The 27,591-nt window shown below is 34.2% G+C and overlaps 1 protein-coding gene across 1 annotated transcript in view; it reads right to left on the bottom strand.

The window, feature by feature from the left end:
- LOC143225623 (cysteine-rich PDZ-binding protein) overlaps window positions 1-22,720 on the bottom strand; it is a 29,422-nt gene extending 6,702 nt beyond the window's left edge. The window contains exons 1-5 of the mRNA XM_076455389.1: window positions 22,505-22,720; window positions 10,308-10,373; window positions 8,776-8,830; window positions 2,137-2,216; window positions 287-304 (exon numbers count right to left, since the gene is read on the bottom strand). Of these exons, the coding sequence (XP_076311504.1) occupies window positions 287-304; window positions 2,137-2,216; window positions 8,776-8,830; window positions 10,308-10,373; window positions 22,505-22,520 (235 nt within the window). The 5' untranslated portion in view covers window positions 22,521-22,720. The remainder of the gene's footprint in view (window positions 1-286; window positions 305-2,136; window positions 2,217-8,775; window positions 8,831-10,307; window positions 10,374-22,504) is intronic.
- Window positions 22,721-27,591: the final 4,871 nt, after the last annotated feature.

Genomic DNA, 27,591 nt, shown 5'->3' with positions numbered 1-27,591 from the left:
AAATTAAGAACTTGGAATTTATATTAACAGTTGATTTATTAACTATATTTTGATGTCATGTTTACTCGTACACAACAATAATAAAGTAGTTTAATTAGATTTTTGAATTTAACTCTTTAAAAATGTGCACTTTGATCTGCCTATAATGAAAGGGTTGACTAATGTAACACCAAGTTTTATTATTATTTATAATTCCAATAAAACATTGGGAAGTCTAAACTAACTGATTCACTACTTTTAACAACAAAAAATATGGTATTTGATATTTAAAAAGAAACACACCTACCTTTTTTGTAAGCACATGCTACAAAAAAGAAAAAAAAAAGAATTAGCATCCTTTATATATGTAAAAACATGATACAAGTTCAGTTTCAATCAATCATAGTAATCATATAAACAAGTTGTGTGGTTGTAAAAAAAATATGAATTACAACATTCTCTAACATTTCACATAATACTTGTAATTGGAAATTATTAATTACAGGTACAGATATATTCATGGGATATGAACATAAATGTGTTGCCTTTGAAGTAAAAGTTTATTTCTAGGTTCATTTTATACCTCTGTGATTAAAGGAAGTAAAATACACTGGTAAACTGTCTATGAATTTTCATGGAAAACAACAATTTTGAAAAACATTTTACACCCTTTTTGAAATCCCTACACCCTGCTTTAGAAGTCCCAATACAATATTTACTTTTTTTTAATTTTGCCCACGTGCAAAATTTTAAGTTATTCAATCAAAAATGCAGGAAGAGTTCAAAATCAAATAATTGTAAGTACAAATGCATACTACTATATAAATATGCAAACATTAATACCAGTACATAAATCTTTAGAAGTGTGTATCTATAAATACAACCGAAGAAGGTATGCATCACTTTAACTACCTTGACACCTTTACCATTTCTCAGTAGCCTTTATGACCAGTCAATTTCTAAGAAAATCTAAGATTCACTTTAAATGCCCAGTAGAAAACTTGTACAAGGTATAAGTAGATAAAAGAAACTGTTAATACAAGTTTTATGTTGTTTTCGTGCAAAATATTAAGTCACTAGCTAGCATTATTAAAATCTGTATCAGGTTGTAATATTTAAAAAAAAACACAAAATTTTATGTTCAATAGTTATGTCAAAGAAAAATAAACTTTTTTTTTTTTTAATGTGTAAATGGACATGCAATCATTCCATAATCGCAATAGATAAATTGTTAATTAGTAATTGTAGGTAAAACAATAGACTTGACAATGATTGAAAAGATCCTCTGGTTTCATAAATAAATATGACTAGTAATTTGCACTTATTGCTACCAAAATCATGTGAGATCTTGTGAGTAATGTTCTTTAGCCTAAATAGTTCTACTACATGAATATTAAGTGCCTAAAACAAAAGTAACATTGCCTGGTGGCATCATTCTGATAAGCCCCCCAAATGTTTTCCATATACCATTTTAATAACCCCAGATCCATCTATATACATTTGAATAAATATGTTCAAAATATTTGTCTCTATTATAAACTAATATATTTATCAAAATAACAATGGAAACTGGATAAAACAAAAAGTTTAAGCTACCCAACTTATAATTATAAGTAATCATACAATAATTATAATTATTTGTTTGAGTACTATTAATTGATCCACAGTAGATAGTAAAATTACTCTCTTTTTTATCATCCCTCCCACCAAAGAATTTAGCTGCAAGACAACCCTGATATTATCATATATTTACAACAAACAATAATTCTGACAGAAATATGTATTACACATTTTCTGAAACTGTTTATATTCAGTAATTTCCTAATGATTTTACATATACTTTGCCACTGTATTCACATAATTCAACACATACCAAGACAAGCATCTTTTTCATATATTAAGTCTTTTTACTAATGATAATTTGATTTCAAAATAAAATATCCTGCTGTGTTACTTTGTAAATCAGTGCCACTAAAACTTTCAGACAGACCGTTATGGAAGTTCTGACTCTTAAAATATTTAATAGTTATTATTTAACCTCATGTTAATTCAAATTCATAAAAAAAGGTTTTGGTTTTCCAGTTCATATTGTTTACATTACTCTGATGAATGACCTGAAAGCTAAGAGTGAATGACACTGGATTGTTCTGTACTTACCTTGACAATAATGAGAACCTAATTGATGCACCTTCTGTCTGCATATTCTACACTGGTCAAACTTTGAGTAAGGAGAAAACCTGTTAAAATAGTTAAACAAGATTTTCTGAACATGCAGATTCTTAAACTGTGTGGCACATGTTAATGTGTGCAATGTAGTAACTCAGTACTGAAATACTGAGAGATCCATAACAGTTTGAATTTTGTAAACAAATTAATAAAAAATAAAAAGGTATTTTATATTTTTTTATATCTTTCAATTTTAAATTCATTAAGTAAAGCATGCTTAGTTTTTTATATGTACCTTACCTTTACAATTGTTTATTTTAATATCTGCAATAGAATGGGCTAAAACTCTTTTCAGAGAGAACTATAAAATGCACCTTTTATTATGACTTGTTATGTACACAATATAATGAAATTAAATATTCTGGATCAAACAAACTTCCCAGAAACCTTTATCCATAATTTATTTCTGTCACTTTTATACCAAAACCATGACAGATGTGGGAAGATTTATTTATTTTTATGAGATATTAATATGTTTCACCTCAATATTCCTGTATTTAAATAAGTATTTATTAATTGCATTACCTGTGCAAATTATCCAAATTAAGATGGAGGACAGATCAGAATCTGTATTGAGCTAGTTAGCATAAGAAAGAATCTTTAACACACATTCAATTTCCAGAAAGTACAACAAGATTAAGGAAAAAGAAGAGTGAAAACAGAAGAAATAAATATTACATCAAACAACAGATCTCTCAAACTAATTCCTACAGTCACAAATAAATATCCATGACACAAATAATGCTTCTAATGGAGAAAAGGTGGGGAAATATGAGAAGAGGTAAGAACCTATCAGAAATACATTTTCAGTATAGGAAAATTATAACTTTTAATACAGTACTTTCTTTTTCTCACAAGGTTAGCTATAATCCTACATTGATTAGGAGACAGGGTCAGTGTGAGGGAATGACAGAAGTACCATCCCACTCCAAAGCATTCGAATGATACCCATGGAAATGGGAGAGCCAGATCCGATTATGGGAACCACACCACTTTTAAACCATCTTTGAAAAAATCTTGGAAAAAAGAGAAATGTGGCAGGATAGTGATCCTAAACATGTAAATATATATGTATGTTAATCCTACAAAGTGTAAATGTGGGTAAAACAATGGATGTTCCCCTAGATGTAGAGTGGCTAGAGCACAATGAACAATACTTGGCAAGTCAATTACATTACAAACCCATGCTCCTGTGAACCAACAACCATGTGGGTAAGATGAGAATCACACTGTCTTTATTTCAAGTTCAAGTGATGGGGGGGATCTAGAAATACTCAAATTCCAGAGTATGACACATATTAACTTTGATCTATCAATCCAGAAACCTGATGTATAGCATTGAAAGAATGTTTATATAATATAAATCATCTCCCCCAACAGCACAACAAACTGTAGTTGTCGGAAAAGCAATAACATTTTAAGAATAATATACAATAAGGGATAGCAAAAACGGACAGAACTGGAACAATCCCTCTTACCTCCAATGTGACCCACAACAGAAAAAAAACAGTATAATTAAAGGAGGAATATAAACAAAAATAAATATACATAAGGACTTCGTTCTACTCTAAATCCAAAACCTAGCCACAGGGTACTAACATCCACATGGGGGTAGAGTGAGGGCTTCCAATCGATGAGGTGAACTGTAATTTAACATCTCACTCCTTTGTGAGCATATATTGCATATTGAAGGATGGCATGTTATCTTCACCCACAGAACACCACCACTTTACCTTGCACTGAAAGGTTATATCCATATTTATGTGGAACCCATTCAAGTGGGCACCTCCAGGCAACCACATCTGCAGCTTGGAAATGGAAAGCAGTAAGGACTCCCATACTCCACCAGAAGAAAGGGGGAAGAGTCTGGAGGAACATCGTTACCTGAGACAATGCACAAAATCCTATGTTTAAAAGCAGACCATACCAATTAACTCAATACAAGGCATGGCAGGAATGGGCAGCTATTTCCCTCTGCTTTACCAAAGCAGTCCAAGAGTGGAATATACAAGTTTCTAAAGCAATTACACTGCAAAGTTATTCACCTACAAGCAATTTTGTGGAACACCTCATGTTAACCCCTTTTGTAACAGGCTCTTTATAATATATGAGTTTGTCGACACACGTGCACACATTAAGTATTTGCACTATAACTTTTGACAGAAAATGTGCATCTTCACAAAAATTCATAGCCTTATAGTAAAGATTACATGTCTTTTATATATAAAAAGTCAGATTTCATAAAAAATATTTTTACTAAAGATTTGTTTGTGAAAATAGTCTGTTTCATTACTGATCTGAGTGCAAAGTGATTTCGTGTTACGATTAAAAACTATTCATCACAAGCATCTTAGAAATTATTTGGATAATTTCTAAAAATCTCCTAAATACATTTCAAATGTTTGCTTTCAGTGAGACTTTATATTTTGTTATTTTCTATACTCTGTGAGGGGTCTATCACTTAACCAACCTCATAACCACCATAAAAATTAGAAATATAAACCATGCTTTTTTCATGCTAGAATGACTACATGTTATAACATGAAAATACAAATATTTAGTCTAAGTAGCTTAAGTCTCATAATGCTAAAGGGTGCTGCATTCAACATACCACATGAATCACTAAAATCTATATTTAGATGTGTTCTTTTAATATTTACTTTTAAATTAAGAAACTAACTCATATACACTATTAAAATTTTAATTATAATCTACAATTTGATCCCAAACATATTGACAGAAATTCATAAAATAGTAGTTCAATAAAATTTTGAATGCAAGTCAACAAACTTGATGGCATGGCCTTTGTACCCTGACCCATTTCAAAAGGGTTAACAGTGAGCACTGCAAAGCCATGGAAGCTAGTGAGCAAGTAAACATGGCTGTAGAGTGCAAATTCAAAGTTTACAAACATCTGGTCAGGCACCAATCACCACAGAGTGGGATCAATATAATAAGTAAATGAAGCAAGGGCCCCTGACAGGAAAAGTATGAATACAAGCTAACCCAGTGAGTCACACTGAAGCCAAATGAATGGCCACAGATGGAAGATGAAAACTGGATGAAAAAGAAAGTGCAATATGGTGTAAATAATGGGACACAAACATATTAAGTGTAATCCACATGCCTGACTGTAGGATTTCCTTCAATGGCTGACAAAGACAAGATGCAAGGGAAAAGGTGAGGCATCAAATCTGATGGGAAGACATTAACCAAAAGTTGAACCCAATTAGTGAGGGTAGGAGGGGCAAGATTTCAAACAAAGGAAGCCTGCATAGGGACAAAGAGTTGAAAAAGGGTACCATGGAGGGAATACATCAACAAAGAATATGGACTGGACATAGAAGTGTATCCAGATCAGGATGAGGGTATAAATGACAATTAGAAGGAAGGGAAAGAGGCAAGAAGAAGGCATTACCCTCCCTAGCCACCAAAGGCTTTTGGAGGAAGGAATGATCCAGATAAAGGAGAAGATAAATAGGATGGTAAAGCATGCATGAAACATCAATGGCAAACAAATCAGACCTTTAGTGCCCACAGGACAAGAGGGGAAGGAAATAAATTTTAAGGGAAAAGTGAAACATGGAGCACTAGGAAAGTGGTTCAACTGATGGTAAAGTGATGAAATGGAGGGCCATATTAATATCCAAGTCTGGAAGAGTAAGCCATCTGAGGGGACAACAATTCCAGAAGGAAAAGGAAATAAAAAATTGAATGGTATGAGATAAAATGGTAAATTGAGAGTAAAAAGCCATGGAAGAAATTCTGCCATATGAGAAACACTAGGTCTGTCAATGGGGAATCCCAAAGATACAGACCAACTGCAGAACACATTCCATTTGTGCTGAAGCACCTCCACTGATAAAGGATATATGGAACAAGCTAAAAGGAAAATTACTCTATGGTATAAATCTGACCTTCTCACCAAGGATCAAGCCAAAGACAGGCATGAAGAAGGATTACATGAATGGCAAGATGTACAATCAATGAATGAGGTTAATAAAGGAGAGAAGGAGACAAAGGAAGAGGCACTGGAGGGAAAATATGCAATTGTTGTAACTGTGGGAACCATGGTTGAGATGGCTAATAAAGAGCTATCAAAAGAACTTAACACAGAATGGCATGAATGAGAGAGATCACCTGATGAAGCAATCAGATAGGAGGATAAAAATAAAGAAATTTGTGGGATAAATACTGAAGGCATTGACAGTCAGAGCCCAAGGATGAGGTACCAGAGGCCAAAAGAAGGATCTTGCAATTGAGGTATGTGGCAAATGCATCTATGTGGAAAAAAAAAAACACCCCACCAATTCCAGAGTCACAAGAAAATAAAGGGATCTAAATACTGATCAGTCACTAGGAAGAACTTACAGGTATGGCTAGCCAACTCCACTTCAGAATGAAACAGAAAAAAAACAGCCATCCATACAATGGTGGAAGTGCAACCACAAAGCATGAAAATGGCAAAAAAACTCAGACCACCTGAAACTAAACATAAGGGGTGGAAGAAAATTCAAATGGTAGGGAACAAATTTGATAAACCACTCCATGATGGATGAACAGAAGATAAAGACAAGACTGTGATGATACAGGGTGGGGATATAAACATTGACAACATTCATCTTGGTCAACCATAACCCCAGGGAAAATTCCCACTGTAGAGTGAGAAATGACTCCAAGGTCGTTGGACAAAATGACTGAGGTGGGATAAGTTAATGATAGGCCTCCAGTCCCCAGTTTTATTGGGAACAACAAGGAGTTTGGAATAAAAATCTGGTGAAGAATGTAGAACAGGTATGATGGCCTACTTAGATAGTAGTACTTAACCACCTGCAACAGATGCTGGCTGGTCATGGGATCCCAAGGCAGAGGTAAGGAACAAGGTGTATGAGACATAGGAGGTAGGAAAAAGAATCACAAATCCTCCTGATAAAACTTGAAGAACCAAATGATACTTGGTGAAAGGATGCCAGTGGGACAAGTCAAGCTCCCACTGTGTAGCCATCGATACTGTTGGGGATGGAATGTTTGTTGTTGGAAGAAACAAGACAAGGCACCCCAAGCTGAAGGAACAAGTAACAGTTAGGAAAGGTAGGGATAGGAGAAGATAACAGATGTCATATTAGGCTATGACCAAGATAAATAGTTAACAAGTTTGAAAAGGGTAGACTGTTGTACTGATGCAACTTGTGATTCCAAAGACTCAAGGATTGTGTCCAAGACATATCACTGCAGAAATGGGTCCATACATAAATCCCATAGATAAGATGATGGTAAAGGGACACAATTTAAGGATGTGTCATGACCTAGAGGGTTCCAACAATAGAGAAACCATGCACTTAAAGCCAGGGTCAAAGATGATAAGCAAGTCAATGTGCAGAACAGAAGGGAGAAAATGTCACTAAACCCCCTTTCTCCCTCAAGATTTCAGTGGAGAGCTTGAGAGAGAAGATGGATGGTAAAAATATTCTATAAGAGTTGTGAGGGTAAGATAAAGGTGGGAAAATTTGGCATGAGTCTAACTTACAGGAGGTTTGGGAACTGCTCCACAAAACAGGTAAAACAGAGCATAATAATTATTAGACTAGAAAAAGACAATATGCACGATGATATGCAAAAGCAAACTGATCCAAAGTTTGTGGATGTGAAATATGCTAATCCCTTCACTTAATTGTGAGGTAAATTGTCAGCATGTACCTGAATATTTGGGGAGGGAGAAAAAGTCAAACAGAGATGTGAAGATTGATTATGAAGTAAGAAAGGACTCTGTTCATAAAAAATAGGGAAAAAAAAAAAAAGATAAAATTTCACATACCTAAGAAATGGTTAGGAAGGAGAGGGACATTTAACATTCAATCATCCAATAAATGCAGAGAAATCCCCTGCTGGGTCATTCACTCCTGAAGCCTGAAACACAGCGTTAGTCACAGGTGTCATCCACGAAGTAGTTACATGAACTTCATAATTTCTTATGAGAAAGAATCAACCAATAATCAAAAGTATAAATAACAATGCGACTGTAATAAATTGGGATTAACACGAAGTTAAGAAATCATCTTAACAGAAATTAGAAGTGAGATAAATGAAGATCACAAGAATACTCAAGACAAATGTGAAACTTTAAAGAAATAAAAAGTTACATGTCTGAGCACAAGTGCTTCCAAACAAGAAATGACCATTTGGTAGAAGTATATAGAGAGTCAAGTACATCCTACTGGTGGAGAAGTGACACGTGATGATTTACAAGAGATAAGTTGGAATTATTTGAGAGCCTATTGAGAATAGCTATTTTGTGAAAGGAAGGAAGTACAATATTGAAACATTTAACTCCCAAATATATTAAATGGAAGGACTGTATCTGATATATGTAGGGACTGTAGAATATTTACAATATCATATTACAGGTCAACCACAAAAACGTTATTTGGTCTACAGAATGTTAACATTTAGGACTTTTGCATACCACACATAAAGAGAAATAATCAAGATAAATGTATCTGTAATTCCATGAGTTTATCTTAAAAAAAAAGATCCCTAAATACAAAAATTGAAAATGAAAAGGCAGTTTACCTGGCCTTCTTGGATGTTAGAGCTTTGTTTTCATTGACAACACGACCTCCACTTTCTGTTGCAATACAAAAAATTAATTATGCAAAATCTTACTAATGTTGGTCATTTTATTTTTTATAAAACTCTTTCCAAAGCAATTCTGTTCTTAAAATGAATAAGAAAACAAACATATACTTATTAAACATATAGTATAACATATGAAGAAAAGGTACTTCTTTTCTTACAGAACTTACACAAGGTTTTAGATTAAAGTTTTCTCTAACTAGAACACTTCAACTAGTAGTTCTTCAAGATGTGTAGGGAACTACATTTTCTCTTAAACATAAAGTACATTTCACTGTTTTGGTCCACAATAAATTTGCATGTAAAAACATAAAAACAAAATGATTTGGACATAGAATGAAATATCTTACAAAGAAGCAAAACCCTTACCAGTTATCACTGATTTGAATAATGTTAAGTTTCTGAATGCCCCCCTTTTTTTTTTCAGTTTGCAACCTGGACTAACCAATATTATACTAAAAGAGAAGTTAAACCAATAATGTACATATACAAAATGAAAGAAAAAACTGAGAGGTTTGGGTTCTGAAGAAATGCTGTTTATGCTTTGGGAAGGAAGCTTCCTATAACAATGAATTATGCAAGCCAAAAATGTTCAAAAACATGTTAGAAATGCTTGATTAATTTTACATTATACATGCCAAAGGTTAAAAAAAATAAATGTATCATAAATGCTAACAAAAGAAAAAACAGCAATATTATATCTTGGTGCCAAAACTTGAAATAATTATCAAAACCATAGGAATTGTATGTCAGGTATAAAAACATTCACATAAGAGTACTTAGAAATCTTATTACAAGTCACTAAAGTGGTATAAAACTAACCTTTGGACCATAAAGCTATAGTAAAGTCACTTTTATTATATAGTAATTTTTAAGTTTCTAAAAAAATACTTTAGCTTTACAAATAAACAAGGCTGTTAAAAAACAGCCCGATACTTATCCTTGGGGCAGAAGAGTGCTTCTCAACCACTGGTCCACAGACCAATGTTAATTCAGCACAACCATCTTGCAGGTCATGAAATCAAACACTATAAAAATGATAAACTATTAACTAACATAGGCTGTAATGATTTTTATTTCTTGTATCTTATTAGTTCTTGACAGTAGCAAGCCAATCCTTGATATCAACAAGTTGAAAATGTTTTTTTAAAAGATTAAGAAAATTCATTATATTTCTATATGCTATAAGGTTAAAAATATTTCAGCATTTTGTATGCACTGCAAAATCAAGTTTTGAATAAGTAGCCATAAAATCCAATCTTCTTCCTTGTTTTCACTTAAACATTTTATGTACAATTGACTGTTGTGGTCCATGATACACTTGCATATATATATGCAACTAATACAATTTAAACTAAAAACAAAAAACATAAAACAAAACGAGTTAAATATGTAACAAAATATATACAAAACAATAATAAAAATGCATCATACTTAAGTTCACTTAACAATGTTTAATAAAACCACACCTGTTGTGTTTCTAGCCCCATCTTTCCAAGTATCTGGAGTAATCACTTTTCCCAACTTCTTCTGACCTACAAAATAAAATATATTCAATTGTAAAACCAATAAATAGAAGCTTTGTAATTGAGCTACAAATATATTATTACCATGAGAGAAACATATTGGAGAGGAATTAATAACTCTTGATAGAGGATTTTATACATTATTAGATTTGTTCCTAAATAACAGAAACATGTTTAAGCTGAACAAAACTGGAAATCCAAATGATTTCTTTTTGAAGAGAGAGATGACTTAAGTTGACTGTTAAATAAACACTTAAAATGTGTTGATGGTTTACCAATATTAATTTGTTTCAACTCAGTTGTTGTCATTGGCTTAATTACATTTAACATTATTTATCTATGAATAATCACATGATTATGTCTGGTCTTGTTCATCAATCTTTGAACTTTTCCTTCAGTTTCTTCTGGTATAATCATACTTTTCATGTTTATTTGCTTATCAAATTATTTGTGTTTGGGAATCTTAACCAATAATCACCAAGAATGCATTAGTTCAATAAAAAATTATTGCACAAAGGTTTTGTTCTGTTACCTACTTAAACCAAGACCTACTTCTAATAGAATGACTAAATAAAAGTTTATAACCTGTCACCTGAATAAATCTAGCATCTTGATGTGGATTTGTAAAGAGGCAAGATTTGGGTAATTTTAGATGAAAAGAAAATGTTTGGCATTATATTGCTGGGCCAGACTCATGACCATGACAGCCAACATGGAAAAGCTAACCAGTAAATGTATCAATAAATTATGCCTAAAATGTTCTAGACATGGTTGTGAATTTGATGGTTTAAGTGTAGAGAAAGGCTAAATTGTGGATCCAGGTCAGATGTTGGAAAAACTTATTTGAGGATATTCCAATTGATTTGACATACCAGCTGAATTGAACATTCATCAATTCTTTATTGCACTGAAAAGGAAAAAAAAAAAAAAAAATGGGTGCAACAGTAACACTATCTTCAAAAGCAAGGACTGGAATCATATATAACAAATAATTAGTTTCAATATTTTGTTAAACTAATGGCACAGTAAAGCTCAAACATACTGTGGTGAAGTTGAGCAGATGCATTACAAAATGATTTCTCTAGCAATTCTCAAATTAAAATGTTCTGCAATAAAAAACAGGTAACAACAAAGATATAATGTCCAGTAAAGTACCACCATTCTATAATCCATAAAGGTTTCATTATGTCATAGTTTCATTAATACTTAATGTATTTCAATTTAAAAATTATGCCAAGCTTCATTCATTAAAATCTACCAAATGAACCATAAAGTTATATTTTCAAACAAAGAAAACATATTTCCAACAGATATCTACCTGTCTCACATAATCTCTTTTCCTGACTTGTGTTGTCCTCTATATGCATAATGTTTTCCTACTACTACCCTTAAAGCTTTCACATTTTCAGATAGAACAGCTGCACTGCAACATGCAAATAAGCATATGACAACCCTCCATCAATGGGAGTGGGAAACACCTTCATAGTGCAGCTAACTCCCTCTATATACCATAAATCACACTTATCACTTTGATATTAGACAGTCCAAAAGCAGGTGACATCAGGAATGTTTCATCTGGTGTGCAGTAGGAAGAGGGTCACCATCCAACCACATGTATGAGGACTTATGCTGGCTAGTCTTGTGCACAATCCAACACCTGCTCACCCAGAAATCGACAACCAGGTGGTAGAAGGAGGAGGGAAAGACAGCTGGAGGGTTGAACTGCATTTGGCAGATTCACCGAGTCCAAAACTAGACAGCATCAGATATTTTTCATCTGATCCACATGAATAGAAGAGTACTCACCATCTACACCAACAAAATAAAACCACTGCCCTACTCTCCACTAAGTGGAAGTTGTCACACTCAGGAGGAACATCCATAATTCACCACCTCAGCAGCTAGAAACTGGCAAGAGGCAAAATCTTCTGTACTCCACTAGAAGAGGGAAGGAATCCAGAGAAATACAACACCTTAATACTGTGCAATAAGTGACCATGAAAACCCTATTTTGAAAAGAAGACTGGTCCTGGTTAATTCAACTCGGGATAGAGGGGTGGGCAGCAATCCAGATGCTGCTTTACTCATGACAGCCCATAAAATACAGTCTAGAAAGTAACATTTTCTTAAATCACAAATGTACTTCCAATAATAAACTTTTTCTTACACTACAGACACTACTCAACTGTTCAAGTTTCTTTTCCTTAGCCCAACCTAGCATTGGCCTGTTCCTTTTCTCTCACTTGCTCCCACTTAATTGCCCTTGGAGATATCTAGCTTGTGCCCTCCATCTTGGTACCACATATAAGCACCTCATTATGGTAATATTGGAAATACATTTTTCATTTGAGATAATCTTAACTTCCAAAAATACTTCCTTTCACAGTTCAGATAGAATCCCACATTTCTAAAATGGAAAAACTAGGGATAGCATTTCTATACAATCCATCTGCATAGACCTTCTGTATATCAACAGAAGATTAGCACCCTAGTGGAGAGCTGCACAACATCCATAACATGTACACTCTTCACTCGGAACCTAAATTATTTACTATGGATGAAATATGACGTGATTGTCATCACTACTGATCAATCATTGACCAGACAGCCAAGATCCCATTGCTCAAAGCTGGAACTTCAAGGCTATGATCCCCACACATTTGTGGCTACAGCATTTGTACCACAATATAGTAATATTCATGTGAGTGGATCCCAACCCGTAGCTATAGTGTGATGCATTCCAATCCACCAGAATCATGATGAGAAAGTAAGCAACACCTAAGTGGACAAACTCTCTCCTTAACCTAAAGAAGTTCAGAAAGCAACTTCCAAAACTCAAAATGACAGGATCCTGTATGCCATACTCAACATGAGGAAAGAGAACTTCTACAATCTGGAATTAGGAATAATTGTCCTCACTACCCAACCACATAAGAAATGTAAATTCCACCCTAACACCAACAAAAACAGTATCATTATAACAGAAAATCGTGCATAGAAATCTGTTAGTGAAATTTATGGAAAAGAAATCTAAACATAGCTATAACAAAGTCTCTAAAGCATTCTAGATAACCACTTAGCTATCAACAAAACAAACAGGATTTTAGACTGTTTATATGAAATAGCAAGAACGAGTTAGAGGCTGTCAGTTTTCTCAACAAGGTGTTGGTTGGATTTCATCTCTGCCACTTTTCAGTTTATAGTCACTTTAAGAAAACGTCTCGAGTTGTTGAAGACAACTTTGAGAAGAATTACTTGAATGATTCCTGGTAAAGAGAGATTATTATATGCAAACAGGTTACAAATTCTTGATATTTTCACTTGAAAAGAGAATAATACTGAAGAACATAACTGAGGTTTTTATGTTATTACAAGTTTGAAACACATAAATCCAGGTAACATTTTCAAAACTTTTGCTGGCAATAAACTAGAAGATAGAAGATTAGAATATGAGAAAACTCAAAAATTACTCTAGTTATGGCAGTGTTACTTTTCTAATATGTGTAATTGGCCAGTGGAATAGCTTGCTTTTAAGAGTTATGGTAATTGCAGCAAAGAAAAAGTCCAAGAGGAGATTAAATGAGTATTGTAGAGGTTAGGGTTATGTGTCTCTTTCACCATGGATTCAATCCCCAAGACAGACCTTGTAACCACTTTGTGCTTGCTATATTTTCATGTTATAACTTTTGGATTAGTAAACATATCTTAATGAAATTTGGTAGATTGTGGGTGAACATTACAATGCTGTCATATGCAAAATACTAAGTTTTTTAACGGAGTCTTAAGGTTTGTTAAATAATGTTTTTCTTATACTTTTTTTTCTTTCTGTAATTTCCATTAAAAATATGCATCAAACAATTTTCAACTTTCACATGCAAAATCTTTATAATGTCCAGACAGTTGTCAAATGTTTCTAAAGAAAAAACTATATTTTATCTTTTATTTTCTAATAAACCTCTTTACAGGTTTGGTAGATTTGTAACCAATATAAAAAATTAGTCAATAAATACAAATTATGGTTCTTTCATTTTTTTTCATTCTTTTGGACAACAGTTGTCTTGGCACAAAAGATAGTTAGTATTAGAGAAGAATTTACAGAAGCCTAATCTGTATAAGATACAAATAAATGTAGAGATAGTTATTGTGCAAATAGTTGTTTGATACAGGAAGTTATGGAAATAAATAATACTATTTACAAAAGATGTTTATAGGTATTTTTTGCAGGACTCCTAATTAAAAAACTCATACTGACAAGAATATCTACATGCAAGTTTGTTATGCTATTAACAAATATAAGCATATTGTTATGGAAAACTAATGTTGGGGACACAGACTGGATTTATATGTATGATACAAGAGGCTGAAGAGTTCTTCAATATGTTGTGAGATTGTTTCCTAATTCACCATGTTCATTAGAAAACCTACTTGACAGGATACAAGACCTTGTTTTAGTTCCTAGCAGGATATGGTTAGGAATGTTGCTGTGCAAAAGATATTTAACTACTACTGATCAAATTATTGTTTGTTAACTTTGATGTTTATTTTGAGAACCAGTATAGTGCACGTCTTATGTCTCTAATTTCTGAAAGCTCAGTGTTGAAAAGATGCAAAAGTCTTTTACATGTTGAACATGATGGGAAGTGACACAAAATGTGCACAGTTAGACTCACCCAAAGAAAAATGTGGGAGACAGATTAACTGAAAAATGAAATCAATGGAAAAGGATAAGTACCATGAGGAAGAGGTATGCTGTGATAAAACAAAGCCACAGCAATTTAAAAAAAAATGTAAAGTCTAGGCAAGATATCAATGAAATGCCCATACAGGATATAAAAGACAATCAGGGAAGTAGTTGTGAGAAAACATTTGATCTCCCTCAGAGGCAGCTCAAATCTTCCAAAGAAGCAGACAAGAAACACAAACATCCAATCCCTATGATACAGTCCCAAGTAAAAAGAAATTCCAAATGAGGAAAATAATGGACAAAAATGGCCTTAAAGAGGTCATGAGAAGAGAAAAAAGGAAAGAATTAATGTCTGGCATGGCGCAAAAGATGGGGTGTAATGCCACTTGATAACTTGTAGTAGTGAAAACAAACAGGTCCTAAGATAAAGAAAAAATCATATTGAGCAGTACAATGAACTGGCAAAAAGATGAGCAGGGGGATCAGTGATGGTAAAGAACCTATTTACATTGACAAATGGAAAGAGTAGAAAGCCAAAAAGAAGATAAACATGCAGCACCCCCTGAAGTTGTTGGATAAATGACCTTCAAAATGGGAAGAAAAGAGATTCCTTGGATGAAATGTAATGCAAAAGTTAAAACCATGACTAAACTGGTCAAAGAGATGAAAACAGAAAACCTGCCAATAGGTTTTACAACTGATAGAAAAAATCCCTGGAAGTAGGCTAAATGGAGGATATACATGAAAGAATAAACTAGGCAATCCTGGCTCAAGACTTCAACAATCAGACCAAGTGACTCCAAGATTGAGATGCAAAAGGCAGGAATTGGTTGGTTTGTTGGTTGATTTGGTGTTTTATGGCACAAAGCAGCAGGGCAATTTGCACCAAATACCCAGTAAAAAGTTAGGCAGGAATTGAGAAGAGGTGCAAAAGTATAGATCAATGGGGTCTGAAAGTAGAAAAAAGTCCACTGGAAGGCCAAGAGTGCAAAGATCATTTCATGGAATGGATCCTGTCCAGTAGACAAACAGTCTGCCACCAGATTCAAAACTCTTGTAGCATGACATCCTGCTGGAGAATGTGGAAAAAGTGAAAAAGCATAGATTCCAAAAGAGTATGCCTTCCTGGCAAATGATGAAAAAAAGTGTAGAGTTATCCAAGTGAATTACCACAGGAAGACCTGACAGCCACAACTATGAAAAAATTGGCAAGTCCAATATGTTTCAGTCATCTCCAGGATGTTGAGGTACATAGAAATTTCTTCTGAATACCCAACTACAGAGTGTTGTGGTGTCAAGAACCACCACAATTGAGAGAGATGTAGAAAGGATGGTAGATATAGAAGAACAGTTAAGGGATCACAGAAATGTGCCATTAATTCACCAGAAAGGATACATGTGCACAACTGACATGGTCCATGATTTGAAGAGAAGCAAAAGTCCCCAAAGGTAATGGAGCCTCTTGCACAAGAAGAGAATAAATGGTCTTCATCATCAAGATCTTCATGATGAAAAGATGCAAGGGAAAAGGTTGTGGCTGCTTCACATGGAAATTGAGGGCAATTGAACAAGATACTGAATGGGAGTCAAAACTGGCTTAGAAAGTCTGACCAACCAGCCCAGACAAAATATCAATCACCAAATCCTATCATAGTGGGGTCAGTAAAAGCCAGTTGCCCATATATTTATGGAAATGAAAGCCCAGAAGATGCATATGCCAAGAACAGGATCTCATGTTGCTTCACAAGCAACAAATAAATCAACCTGTATCCTTAGGAATTGAAGATAAAGGTAAGCAAAGTAGGAAAGACTGGTGACAATAGATCCAAAATCATATAAAAAAAAAAACGTCATCATCAAGAGCTGATGCCCTACAAGATGGAGTGTGGCAAACATAGGTGATTAAACAAGGAAGAGTAGAGGGGTTAGTTGACATGACTCCTGAAGTACCTGTGGTGTACTGAGCTTCAGCCAAAGGTTCTGAAGAGTCAGAAATACCCTCAAAAGATGTAGTCTGTAAGAAAACACATAAGGCAGAGGTCAGATAAATATGAGAAAGGTAGGTGAATGCCTGAAAAGAAAGCATCCTGACTGAGCAGATCCCCAAAAGTAATTAAGTAAAAGGGAATAAACCACCTGATATGCCATAGCAGTGACATCATGAATGTTCATTTTCTACTGTTGTTCAAAAAAAAGAATAAATGTCATAATTTAAGGAAAACTAAACAACAATTATGCATATGGAATAAACTTACAATAAAACAAAATTAGAACAAAAACCAGTTGGTAAAAGTGAGGAAATTCTAAAGACATAGGAAAAATGTCTTTGTGTTTCTAGTCCTTGTATTTCTGTTTTTCCCAAAACAAACTCCTACCTTATTATATCTAATGGAAAAACCCCCTACGATGTGAACTTTCTAATCATGCCATTCCTTGTGGTGAACACCTTTTAAGACACCAGACCAGAATGTTAAAAGAAACTGTCTTTATATTCTTTAACTTTTTACTATTTGGCACCCATGTACACCCAGTAACTTTTACCCTAACTCTATGCATTTCTTGCTTTGCTACCTTATCCTTTGCCCTTGATCTGCTATTTTCCCCCTGAAACAGACATATTAATATCACAGTCTTTTCCATCTCATAGTATTTAACAAAAGCCTTGCCATCAGCATTCTTTAAATACACAACCACATTTTAACATTTTTCTTACCTTTAACATACATTTGTACTTAAAATATCCTTGCTGTTAGTTTTAACATTACCAGACATTTTTTTCACAAGCCCTTGCCAACTTTCTCATTTCATTTTTTAATCAAACCCTAGCTTTCTTATAGTCCTGTAAATCTTCCATCATATCTGTCAATTAAAAATTCTTACAGTTATGACATTTATCCTTTATATTTCTCCTTTATGTCTTTACTAATTCAGTTAGGTATGATCTTTTTAGAACTATGCCTGTCTTAACTTAAAATTATTGTATTTAAAAAAAAATTGTATATCATACAAATTCTTTCAACTCCTTATAAATAAACTATTATTTATTTATTGTTACTTTCATTAACTACATTGATTATACTACTATTACACAGGTATGCACATCTTCCACGAGGACATAAGCCAGATAATTTTTAAACGTACTTGCAAGCCACATCCTGTGAAACAAAAGTAAGATTTAAAAAAATACTAAGATTACCTCAGCAAAATTTCTTGTTATTACCATGAAAAGAGTACAAAAAGAGTAGCAGTTAAATGTACAGTGAATGAGAATATTATTCAAATAATAAAAGTTATGAAAAATACCATGTTTAAGTTGCTTGCAGTAGGTGAATCAGATGCACTTGTAGCTAATAATCCATATTGTAACATGCTTTAAGTTTTTACATTTATAAGGAAACTTTTTTTTAAAAATTGTGATAAATTACATTTTTTTCTCTGAGCATTCCCTTTTCACTAATTTATCAATTTATCATTTACTATTGATAGCAATTCATTACACAAGTCAATCACTCTATTGAAAAAATAAAACTGTCTTAACTGAAGTCTAACCTATCTTTTCTAAATCTTGATCTTATGAGCTCTTGTACTGTTATTTTCAGAAAGCAAACAAATATATCACTGGCCTTTACCTTAGTGATCCCCAAATAATCTTACAAGCTTAAACAGGATCACCTTACACCCTTCTTTTTTCAAAAGAAAATAAATTAAGAGATCTTAACCTATCCTTATAAGATAGCCCCTCCATCCACAGAATCATTCTAGTAGTTCTCCTATAAACATTTCCAGTAAGTAAATATATTTCTGGATTAGACCAAACCAACACACATTAATTTGTTTAATAATAATTACCTCTTTTGACAACTTGTAATCAATATGTCTATACATTTACCCTAAAATTCTACTGGTTTTACTACAAGTAACAGAGCATTACTTCAGTGGCTAGAATAACTTGTCAATCATTAAGCCTCTTCTTCAGTCATGCTCACGACTTGGTCCTCATTTTTATTAAAGGTGGTTCTAATTACAATAACCCAGATGCATTACCTTGCACATAATTATCATTAAGGCCATTTGCCAAATATTTGTTCAACTGACCAACTGGTTCAAGTAATTCTGTAATTCTTGATATGCTAAAAACAACTACAAATTCCCAGGAATTTTATGTCATTAGTAAATTTTACTATCTTTCTAATTATGCTCCTATCAGTATCATTAATGTAAACAAAACACATAGTCCTAAGAAATGGACTCCTGAAATACTCCACTAATAATAAGGGTACAGTTTGTTTGGACACCATTAACAGCAACCTTTTGCTTTCTCTAATCCACCCACCTTGCAATTCAATTCACTAGGTTTTCTGCAACACCTATTAATGCAATTTTCTTAGCAAATCTTTTGTGTGACACCTCATCATAAGTATTTAGAAAATTTATGTACATGAAATCCATGCCATTTTACTTGTCTAAAAACAAGTAACATCTTCAAAACCAAAGGTAACAGATCAATTGTGTGTGTATATTTTCTTACAGTAAAGTCACTTTGGGCAATCTGCTGTGTCCAGCATTGTAAATCTGAAAACTTACTACTGTCCAACTGGGGGACAACAGATTAGTAAGGCAAGGTTTTATTTTGGTAAAAATACATTGGTTTTCAATTATAACACTGTATTTCACAAAACGATTTGTAAAGCTTCTTCTTCCAGACTATTATTTTTCACTGTAGAAGTAGACTAACAAGCTTTTATTTCTAGGGCAACTCTTTATCTACTTGTTAAAAAAAAACAGAACAACATCAGCAATTCACCAACCATCAGACAGATGCCCACTTTACAAAAATCTAATAAAAATGAAAGACACTCATATATCTGATTCTGACCTATTTTAAAACCTCGGGAAAACCCTGGTACTTCATCAACTTTTGACCTCTCAAGCTTCCATCACTAAATAATTCTAAATGAAACAGATGATGTCTGGTGTTTCTCATTAAATGCTCAGAATTCATCAATATCGCTACAATGTTTCTCTTCTCTTGTAAAATAATGTTGTTTTGAAACAAGCACAAAGCTACACAATGGGCTATCTGTGCTCTGCCCACCACGGGTATCGAAACCCGGTTTTTAGCATTGTAAGTCTGCAAACATACCGCTGAGCCACTGGGGGGCACTCTTGTAAAAACAGAACAGACTACTTATAAGTTCAGCCACCCCATAATCTTCTATAATAACCTTGTCATCAGCATTTTTAAGGACTTTATCTCCATTCTGGCATCTTTCTTATCTTTAACATACTTAAGAGAACATTTCTTGTTGCTTGTTTTAAGTTCTTTAATAAAGGGCAGTTGGCTAATCTTACTCCTCTTTTCAATGGAATTGGTAATTGTTCAAGTAATTATAAGTCTATTAGTTTTACAGTACATTAGTGGCAGAAAAAGTGTTACAAAGTCTAATAATAAAAGATGATTTGTAAATGAGCTTGATAATGTTTACACGTTTTTTAGATAGTCAATGTTGTTTCACTCAAAGTTACAACTAGAATTCCGCATTAAGCAGGTGGAGAGACCTGTGTAAAATTACCTAGATGAGCATCAGTACTTCCACTAAGTTGCATAACTGCACGACAACCAATCAAGTGTCACACACTTAATTATTCCAGTTACGCATATCATCAGTAAAGGATAAGAGTTTCGACATGTTGATGCCCTTAATGACGCTGCAGTCAATAGACCTTTTGCCCAAATAATCAACTGATTGCACTGCAAGCAGCCTAATGATCTAATAGGTTTGATGGTATAAAAATACCACAATCACCCCCTACAAAAAACTGGTAATGCATATCCACACACTGCCTTGGAATGAAAAAAATGAGAAGGAACATTGATAAACAGTCTTCAAAAGCATCTGCACAGTGCTCATGGAGAGTGCTGTCTCTGTGGAAAGGAAAAATGTTAATGGAAGACCACACTACATCTTTACTAGCTACTCTCTTCACCCATATGGAGCCAACAGGTGTTATGCTGCAATGAAAGGGTGGAACAAAGTAATAATTCAAAATCTCTATGGAAAAAGAATGTGTGTAGAGTGGCTAAAGCATGTCAGACCATAAGTGAGAGGCCATCTCTAGTCCAAACCAATGGCACTGTGAGGAACTCGACTACCGCATGGCAGGGAGAGAGTCCACAATTAATCATCTCGCATCCACGAACTAAAAGGGAAGAGAAACCTCTGTTCCAAGATCCTAAGCTGTCATGTGCACAAATCCAGCATAACCTGTAGCAGTAAACCCTGGAGATGAAACATCCAATCCATGGTAGAAGGAAGTTCCCAGCCCATTCACATATGAGGACTTATGTTAGTTGGTATAGCTTCAACCAAAACCAACTGTCCAGGAACCAACATCCAAGTGGTAGTAAGAGGGAAGGTACCCAAGCAGAGGGGCAAATTGCAAAATAGATAGAAAAATCTGCTCCAAACTGTGAAGAATTAGATCTATTACAGGAAGATAGTTACCCCTTCTATACAGGCAGAATGCCACAACCCTATTCTTGACTGAGTGGAACTGTAAATGCTCAGGATTCCTTCATGATTCACTACTGCAATAGCAGAGAGACAGGCTTTTACTACTACTTCACCCCTGCTGATGGATTTTTACCAAATTTGGCATGAAGGATTGTTGGATCCATGAGGATATACATAAAAATTTATGATTTCACATTTTTTGTCTTACTGTTTTTATGGGTGTTTTGGTTTTTTATTATTTTATATAAAGAAAACAACTTTTCATGTCGTAAGATAACCTTTTATTAATCACGAATTAACATAACTCCCATCCAGGGTACTGGTACCCCAGCTAGTAACTTTAATTTCAGAAGCACCAAGTTTTTATACCATTCCCTTAATATTATTAATGCATTTCAAAAGACCAAGGTTCCCAGCAAATAGCCATAAGGTATCCCAATCCAGTTTGAGTAAACTTTATTTATTACAGTCCTTTGCTACCTTTTCTCTAACTATCCTTAATTCAGAGTTAAACTACCCTAAACAGAAATACTTTTTTTTTATTAGATTTACTGTATTGCACTTTGTTAAAAGCTTTCTGAAACTACAGGTTTCCTAAATCCAAACCTTACTACATACTCCTAGTACTAGTTTTAGCTTCATCATCATCAACATAAGCTGGCTTACATTATCTCATAAGCAGTTTTGGATCACCTAATTTCTTTTTAATCAAATCCCGAACCTCCCTATAACCCTGTAACTTTCAGTGTAAATCTTCCACCATAAGTGCCAATTTAGAAAGTTTTGGCATCTACCTCTTGTAAATTAGTCTTACTACAGTGTCAAGTAAAAACAAAAAACACATACATCAGTTAAAATTATGGCAACTATTGGTACGATTGTTAGTACTATAAGTATTAGTAACACTGATGATACAGTGATAACAATATACTTCAACTTACACTTTTCACAAACCATTTCTTAATTTCTCTTGCAATTATATCACGAAATGAATATTCTCTTGTGCAGATATTAAAATTTATTTATCCAGTACAAAGAACTATTTGTCGTAGATCGCAAAGGGAATAAAATTATGATTACTAATTTCCTATGCACGAAGATACGCTAAATACGACAACAATAACATGTACTTTTAGTTTTAGATACTTACCTCAGATGGCGGTAATCTAGATTTTTTCTTTTACATCGCGTTTGCCACTTTTTATTATTTTGAATTTATTTTGAACCACAGTTTTACAAACTTACAACGCCAAAGTTCAAGATTTAAGTTTTAAAGTACTACTTTTTATTTTAATAACAGTTTGAGTAGTTTGTTCAATTATTTGTTGTATATTGGGTTAAGGTCGTATTTGAATGAACAAATTTCAACTTATCATTCAATATATTTATCATTAATGAATCACACTGTTTACTCAATAAAATCAGGCCTGGCATGGCCAAGCGCGTTAGTGCGTTCGACTCGTAATCCGAGGGTCGCGCGTTCGCATTCCCGTCGCGCCAAACATGCTCGCCATTTCAGCCGTGGGTGCGTTATAATGTGACGGTTAATCCCACTATTCGTTGGTAAAAAAGTAGCCCAAGAGTTGGCGGTGGGTGGTGATGACTAACTAGTCTTACACTGCTAAATTAGGGATGGCTAGCACAGATAGCCCTCGAGTAGCTTTGCGCGAAGTTCAAAACAAAGTAACAAACTTAGTAAAATCACTGTCAAGTTTCCTTTAATGGCAATGTATTCATTGTTTTAAAAGGTTTTGGATATTTTCTTTCATATAATGTCAAATTTTGTATCTCAGGACGGCTGGTATGAGTATTAACACTTTCACTGTCTGTTTGTCTGTTTGGGAATTTCGCACAAAGCTACTCAAGGGCTATCTGTGCTAGCCGTCCCTAATTTAGCAGTGTAAGACTAGAGAGAAGGCAGCTAGTCATCACCACCCACCGCCAACTCTTGGGCTACTCTTTTACCAACGAATAGTGGGATTGACCGTCACATTATACACCCCCACGGCTGGGAGGGCGAGTATGTTTAGCGCGACGCGGGCGCGAACCCGCGACCCGCGGATTACGAGTCGCACGCCTTACGCGCTTGGCCATGCCAGGCCACTTTCACTAATAAAACAGAAAACAACGTTTCGATAAATTTCTATAGATTTCTCGTCATCACGAATGTCATATTTTCTTTTATAGATTTAATTTTACTTAGTATTTTAGTGTATTTAATACTTAAAGCAGCACTCCACTATCTTTCAATGAATCAAACGAGGATTTTTCGTTTGGTATTGGACTCGGAATTTGTTGTTGCTGATTAGATTTACGATTTGATTATATTATTACTTTCCTGTAGAGGTCTTCAAAGCTAGTTTTTAAAACTATTGATGGGATGGTGAGAGGACTGTTTGTTTGTTTTTTGAATTTCGCACAAAGCTACTTGAGGGCTATCTGTGCTAGCCGTCCCTAATTTAGCAGTGTAAGACTAGAGGGAAGGCAGCTAGTCATCACCACCCACCGCCAACTCTTGGGCTACTCTTTTACCAACGAATAGTGAGATTGATCGTAACATTATAACGCCCCCACGGCTGAAAGGGCGAGCATGTTTGGCGCGACGAGGATGCGAACCCGCGACCCTCAGATTAGGATTTGCACGCCTTAACACGCTTGGCCATGCCGGGCCTCATCTGGTTGGTTCTGTAAGGTATAGGTCTGTTCCAAGTAATATGGTTGCAATTCTAAAGGTAATGTTGATAACTGTAGCATCTCACTTTCTTACTTTCTGTGGTTTGTTTATGTGTATTAGCAAAAAATCATGATAGTTAATCAAAAATACGCTATATGTGAAATTAAGATGCGGTCTAAAAATGACTGTAGCATGAGATCTAAGGAAATGAAATTCATGTTGGCGTTTAAACTTATAGTTATACTTATGGCACTGAAAATAATTTTAAAACAAATATTCAGTCATCACTTGGGTAGGCCGCGTATTTTATTTTACCTACCATCATGCCTCAAGATGAATAAAAACGCGGCTTTGCTAACTAATGAATGATTATTTGTTGAACAATTCTTATCAATTCTATAATTTTTGCTTCCAATTTTCACAGCTCTTATCCATTACTGTAAGCCATTCGCTTCTAACTTCTGTAATGAAAGCACGTAGCCTCGACAATGTTAGGGCGTAGAACGCTTTATTCTAGCGTAGTATGACATTATGTAAAATTATCTATGACGAACTACACCTTGGTAATAATGATAATAATTTAAATAGCATAATTCTTTATACGAACAACACGGTTTCCAATATATAATATTTTCATTATACCTTATGGAGTATTCACAGTTGCCTTCGAGGCCTTTAGCTAATTATCATAGCTTATTAGACCGCATAGGCTACAACATATTGCCTTGGCAGAAACGATATTTAAGTGAGTAATCTACTCTTGATTACTGAGATGTATTTGTCAGATTAGACTGTAAAATTTTATTTTATAAGATTTTCTGTTGTAATTTACACTACCAAAACAGAGGTCTAATAACTACAGTAATTCAGATGTTAGCATATTCACAAAGAAAACTGTTACTGCTACTCTTGTTTAAACTTTAAAATGTTTCATATTTTTTATGGTTATCCAGTCACGCTGTAATGTACATCACACATTATTTTTGTATTGCTATTTATGTAAAGTATTGCATCAACTACTGAGCCATTTTAATATAACTTAATCACAACTTTATCATTTCGAAGTTAAGAATAAATTCATAAATCTGTTTAGATTTAATGAAGAGAGGAAAGTGTAATTGCAATTCCCACCAAGAGTTTTAATAATTTAAAATTTGGAGTCACTTTGAAAATGACTATGAATTATAAATAATCAGATGAGCACTCAGTAGAGTGTATAAGTCTGCCACGAAGTGTGATCATATTCGGCTCTCGAAGAAATGTCTGTATGCCTATCTTTGTAAATGAGTATGAGAGACTTTTCGCAGAGAATAAATATGGGATAATATTCTACACAAGTCTACAAAGTTTCATCAAAACATCATCATTTCGACTGAGTTATAGTTTGTTTTTGGATTTTGCACAAAGCTACTCGAAAGCGATATGCACTCGCCGTCCCTAATTTTGCAATGTAAGATTAGAGGAATTTACCCAAGAGTAGTGGGATTGACCGTAATATTATAACGCCCCCACTACTGAGAGGGCTAGCATGTTTGGTGCGAGCGGGATTCGAACCCGCGACCGTCGGATTACGAGTCAAATGCCTTAATACGCTTGGCCATACCAGACCCTGAATAATAGCGCAAAAATAATATAAAAATTCGGTGTCCATGTCAACACCTAGGGATCCTTTGGATTTTTTGTGACTTTAGCCTTTCAAAAATTAATAATTTCTCAATTAGGTACAAATGATACTAACTTTCGTCCAAATACATTCAGCTATTATTCAGAAATCTTACTTATAAATACACACACACATACACAGAGGGGTAAAAACACCCTTCATCCACCTTCGGTAGCAGAGGTAAATATGAAATGTAATATAAGTATCTCATTAGCAAAAATATGGTAGACAAAGTATTTAAATACCACAAGAATATTTTATGTAAGTATAGTTTAAACCCAGTTATTTGCACGATATATGCCAATTTGTGCGACAATACAAATAAGCGCGAAAAACTGAAAATTGGTAAGTATAAAACATCCATCTCAAAGAGAAAAAAATACACCTTTAAAATGTTTATCAAGAAACAAACTCGTTATCTATCAAATAACGATTAATGTTCAAAACGATTATACAACAAAAGCATAATTTTACCATTTTTCAACATTTTCAGTATTCTTACATCCCAGCTCAAATTCTAAGATAATTTTTTCGTGCGAAAAAATTCTGAGTTTTTCAGATTTATTTCAAACTTCTTACTGTTATCAGCAATATTTGGATACATTACTGCCAGAGAAGTAGCCAAATGTTTAAAACAAAGAATAATAAACGAAGACCTTTGTATAAGAAACTCAAAAGGATCCAACAAGTTATATCCAGTCAACGGGATAAAATACTTATTTTATCATCACAATTTACTTTCTGCATCTTAACTTAATTTTTACATTTCAACTCTTTCACCAACTTCATAACCGTCCGATTACTGATTATTCTCTTTTGCGCTATCTTACTCACAAAATCATTCAAGACGCTCTCACCCAAAAAAAGCAAATTATAAAATTCTTGCATAAAGGAATGATGAGAAGACTTTATCTTAACCAAACTGAGAATCTTCAATGAAATAGCGACTTTCCAAATGCCTTTGTAAATTATTTTTTTACAAACAAAGAAGGCCCGGCATGGCTAGATGGGTTAAGGCGTTCGACATGTAATCTGAGGGTTGCGGGTTCGAATACCGGTCGCACCAAACATGCTCTCCCTTTCAGCCATGGGGGCGTTGTAATGTGACGGTCAATCCCACTATTCGTTGGTAAAAGAGTAGCCCAAGAGTTGGCAGTGGGCAGTGATGACTAGCTGCCTTCCCTCTAGTCTTACATTGCAAAATTAGGGACGGCTAGCGCAGATAGCCCTCGAGTAGCTTTGCGCGAAATTAAAAAAACAAGCAAACAAACAAAGGACAACTCTCGTCAAAGTAGGGAATGTTATTTCTTGAAATATTACAATCTTATACATGACAGCAGCATTGTCAGAGATTCGTTTGTTTATTTGCAGTTAAATTCAAAACAATACAATAGACTATTTGTGCTCTGCCTACTACGGATGTCGCAACCCGAACTTTAGTGTTTCAAGTCCAAAACATACCGCTGTGCCACTAAGAGGTCGTTGTTAAAGAAACATTAAGCTCAGCTTAATTAAAACTTATCATTACGTATTTGAAAAAAAAAAGCTTAGCTCTTTACGGGTTTCGATACTCGTGGTGGACATAGCACAAATAGTTCATTTTGTAGTTTTGCCCTTCACCACACACAAATGGATAGATCATTTCGTGCAATCCCTTTTTTTTCTGTTGCAGACAACAGAGGGCGGTTATA

The sequence above is a fragment of the Tachypleus tridentatus genome, chromosome 9, assembly GCF_004210375.1.
Source record: "Tachypleus tridentatus isolate NWPU-2018 chromosome 9, ASM421037v1, whole genome shotgun sequence".
Lineage (NCBI taxonomy): Eukaryota > Metazoa > Arthropoda > Merostomata > Xiphosura > Limulidae > Tachypleus > Tachypleus tridentatus.
This window is presented reverse-complemented; position numbering and strand designations above follow the sequence as displayed.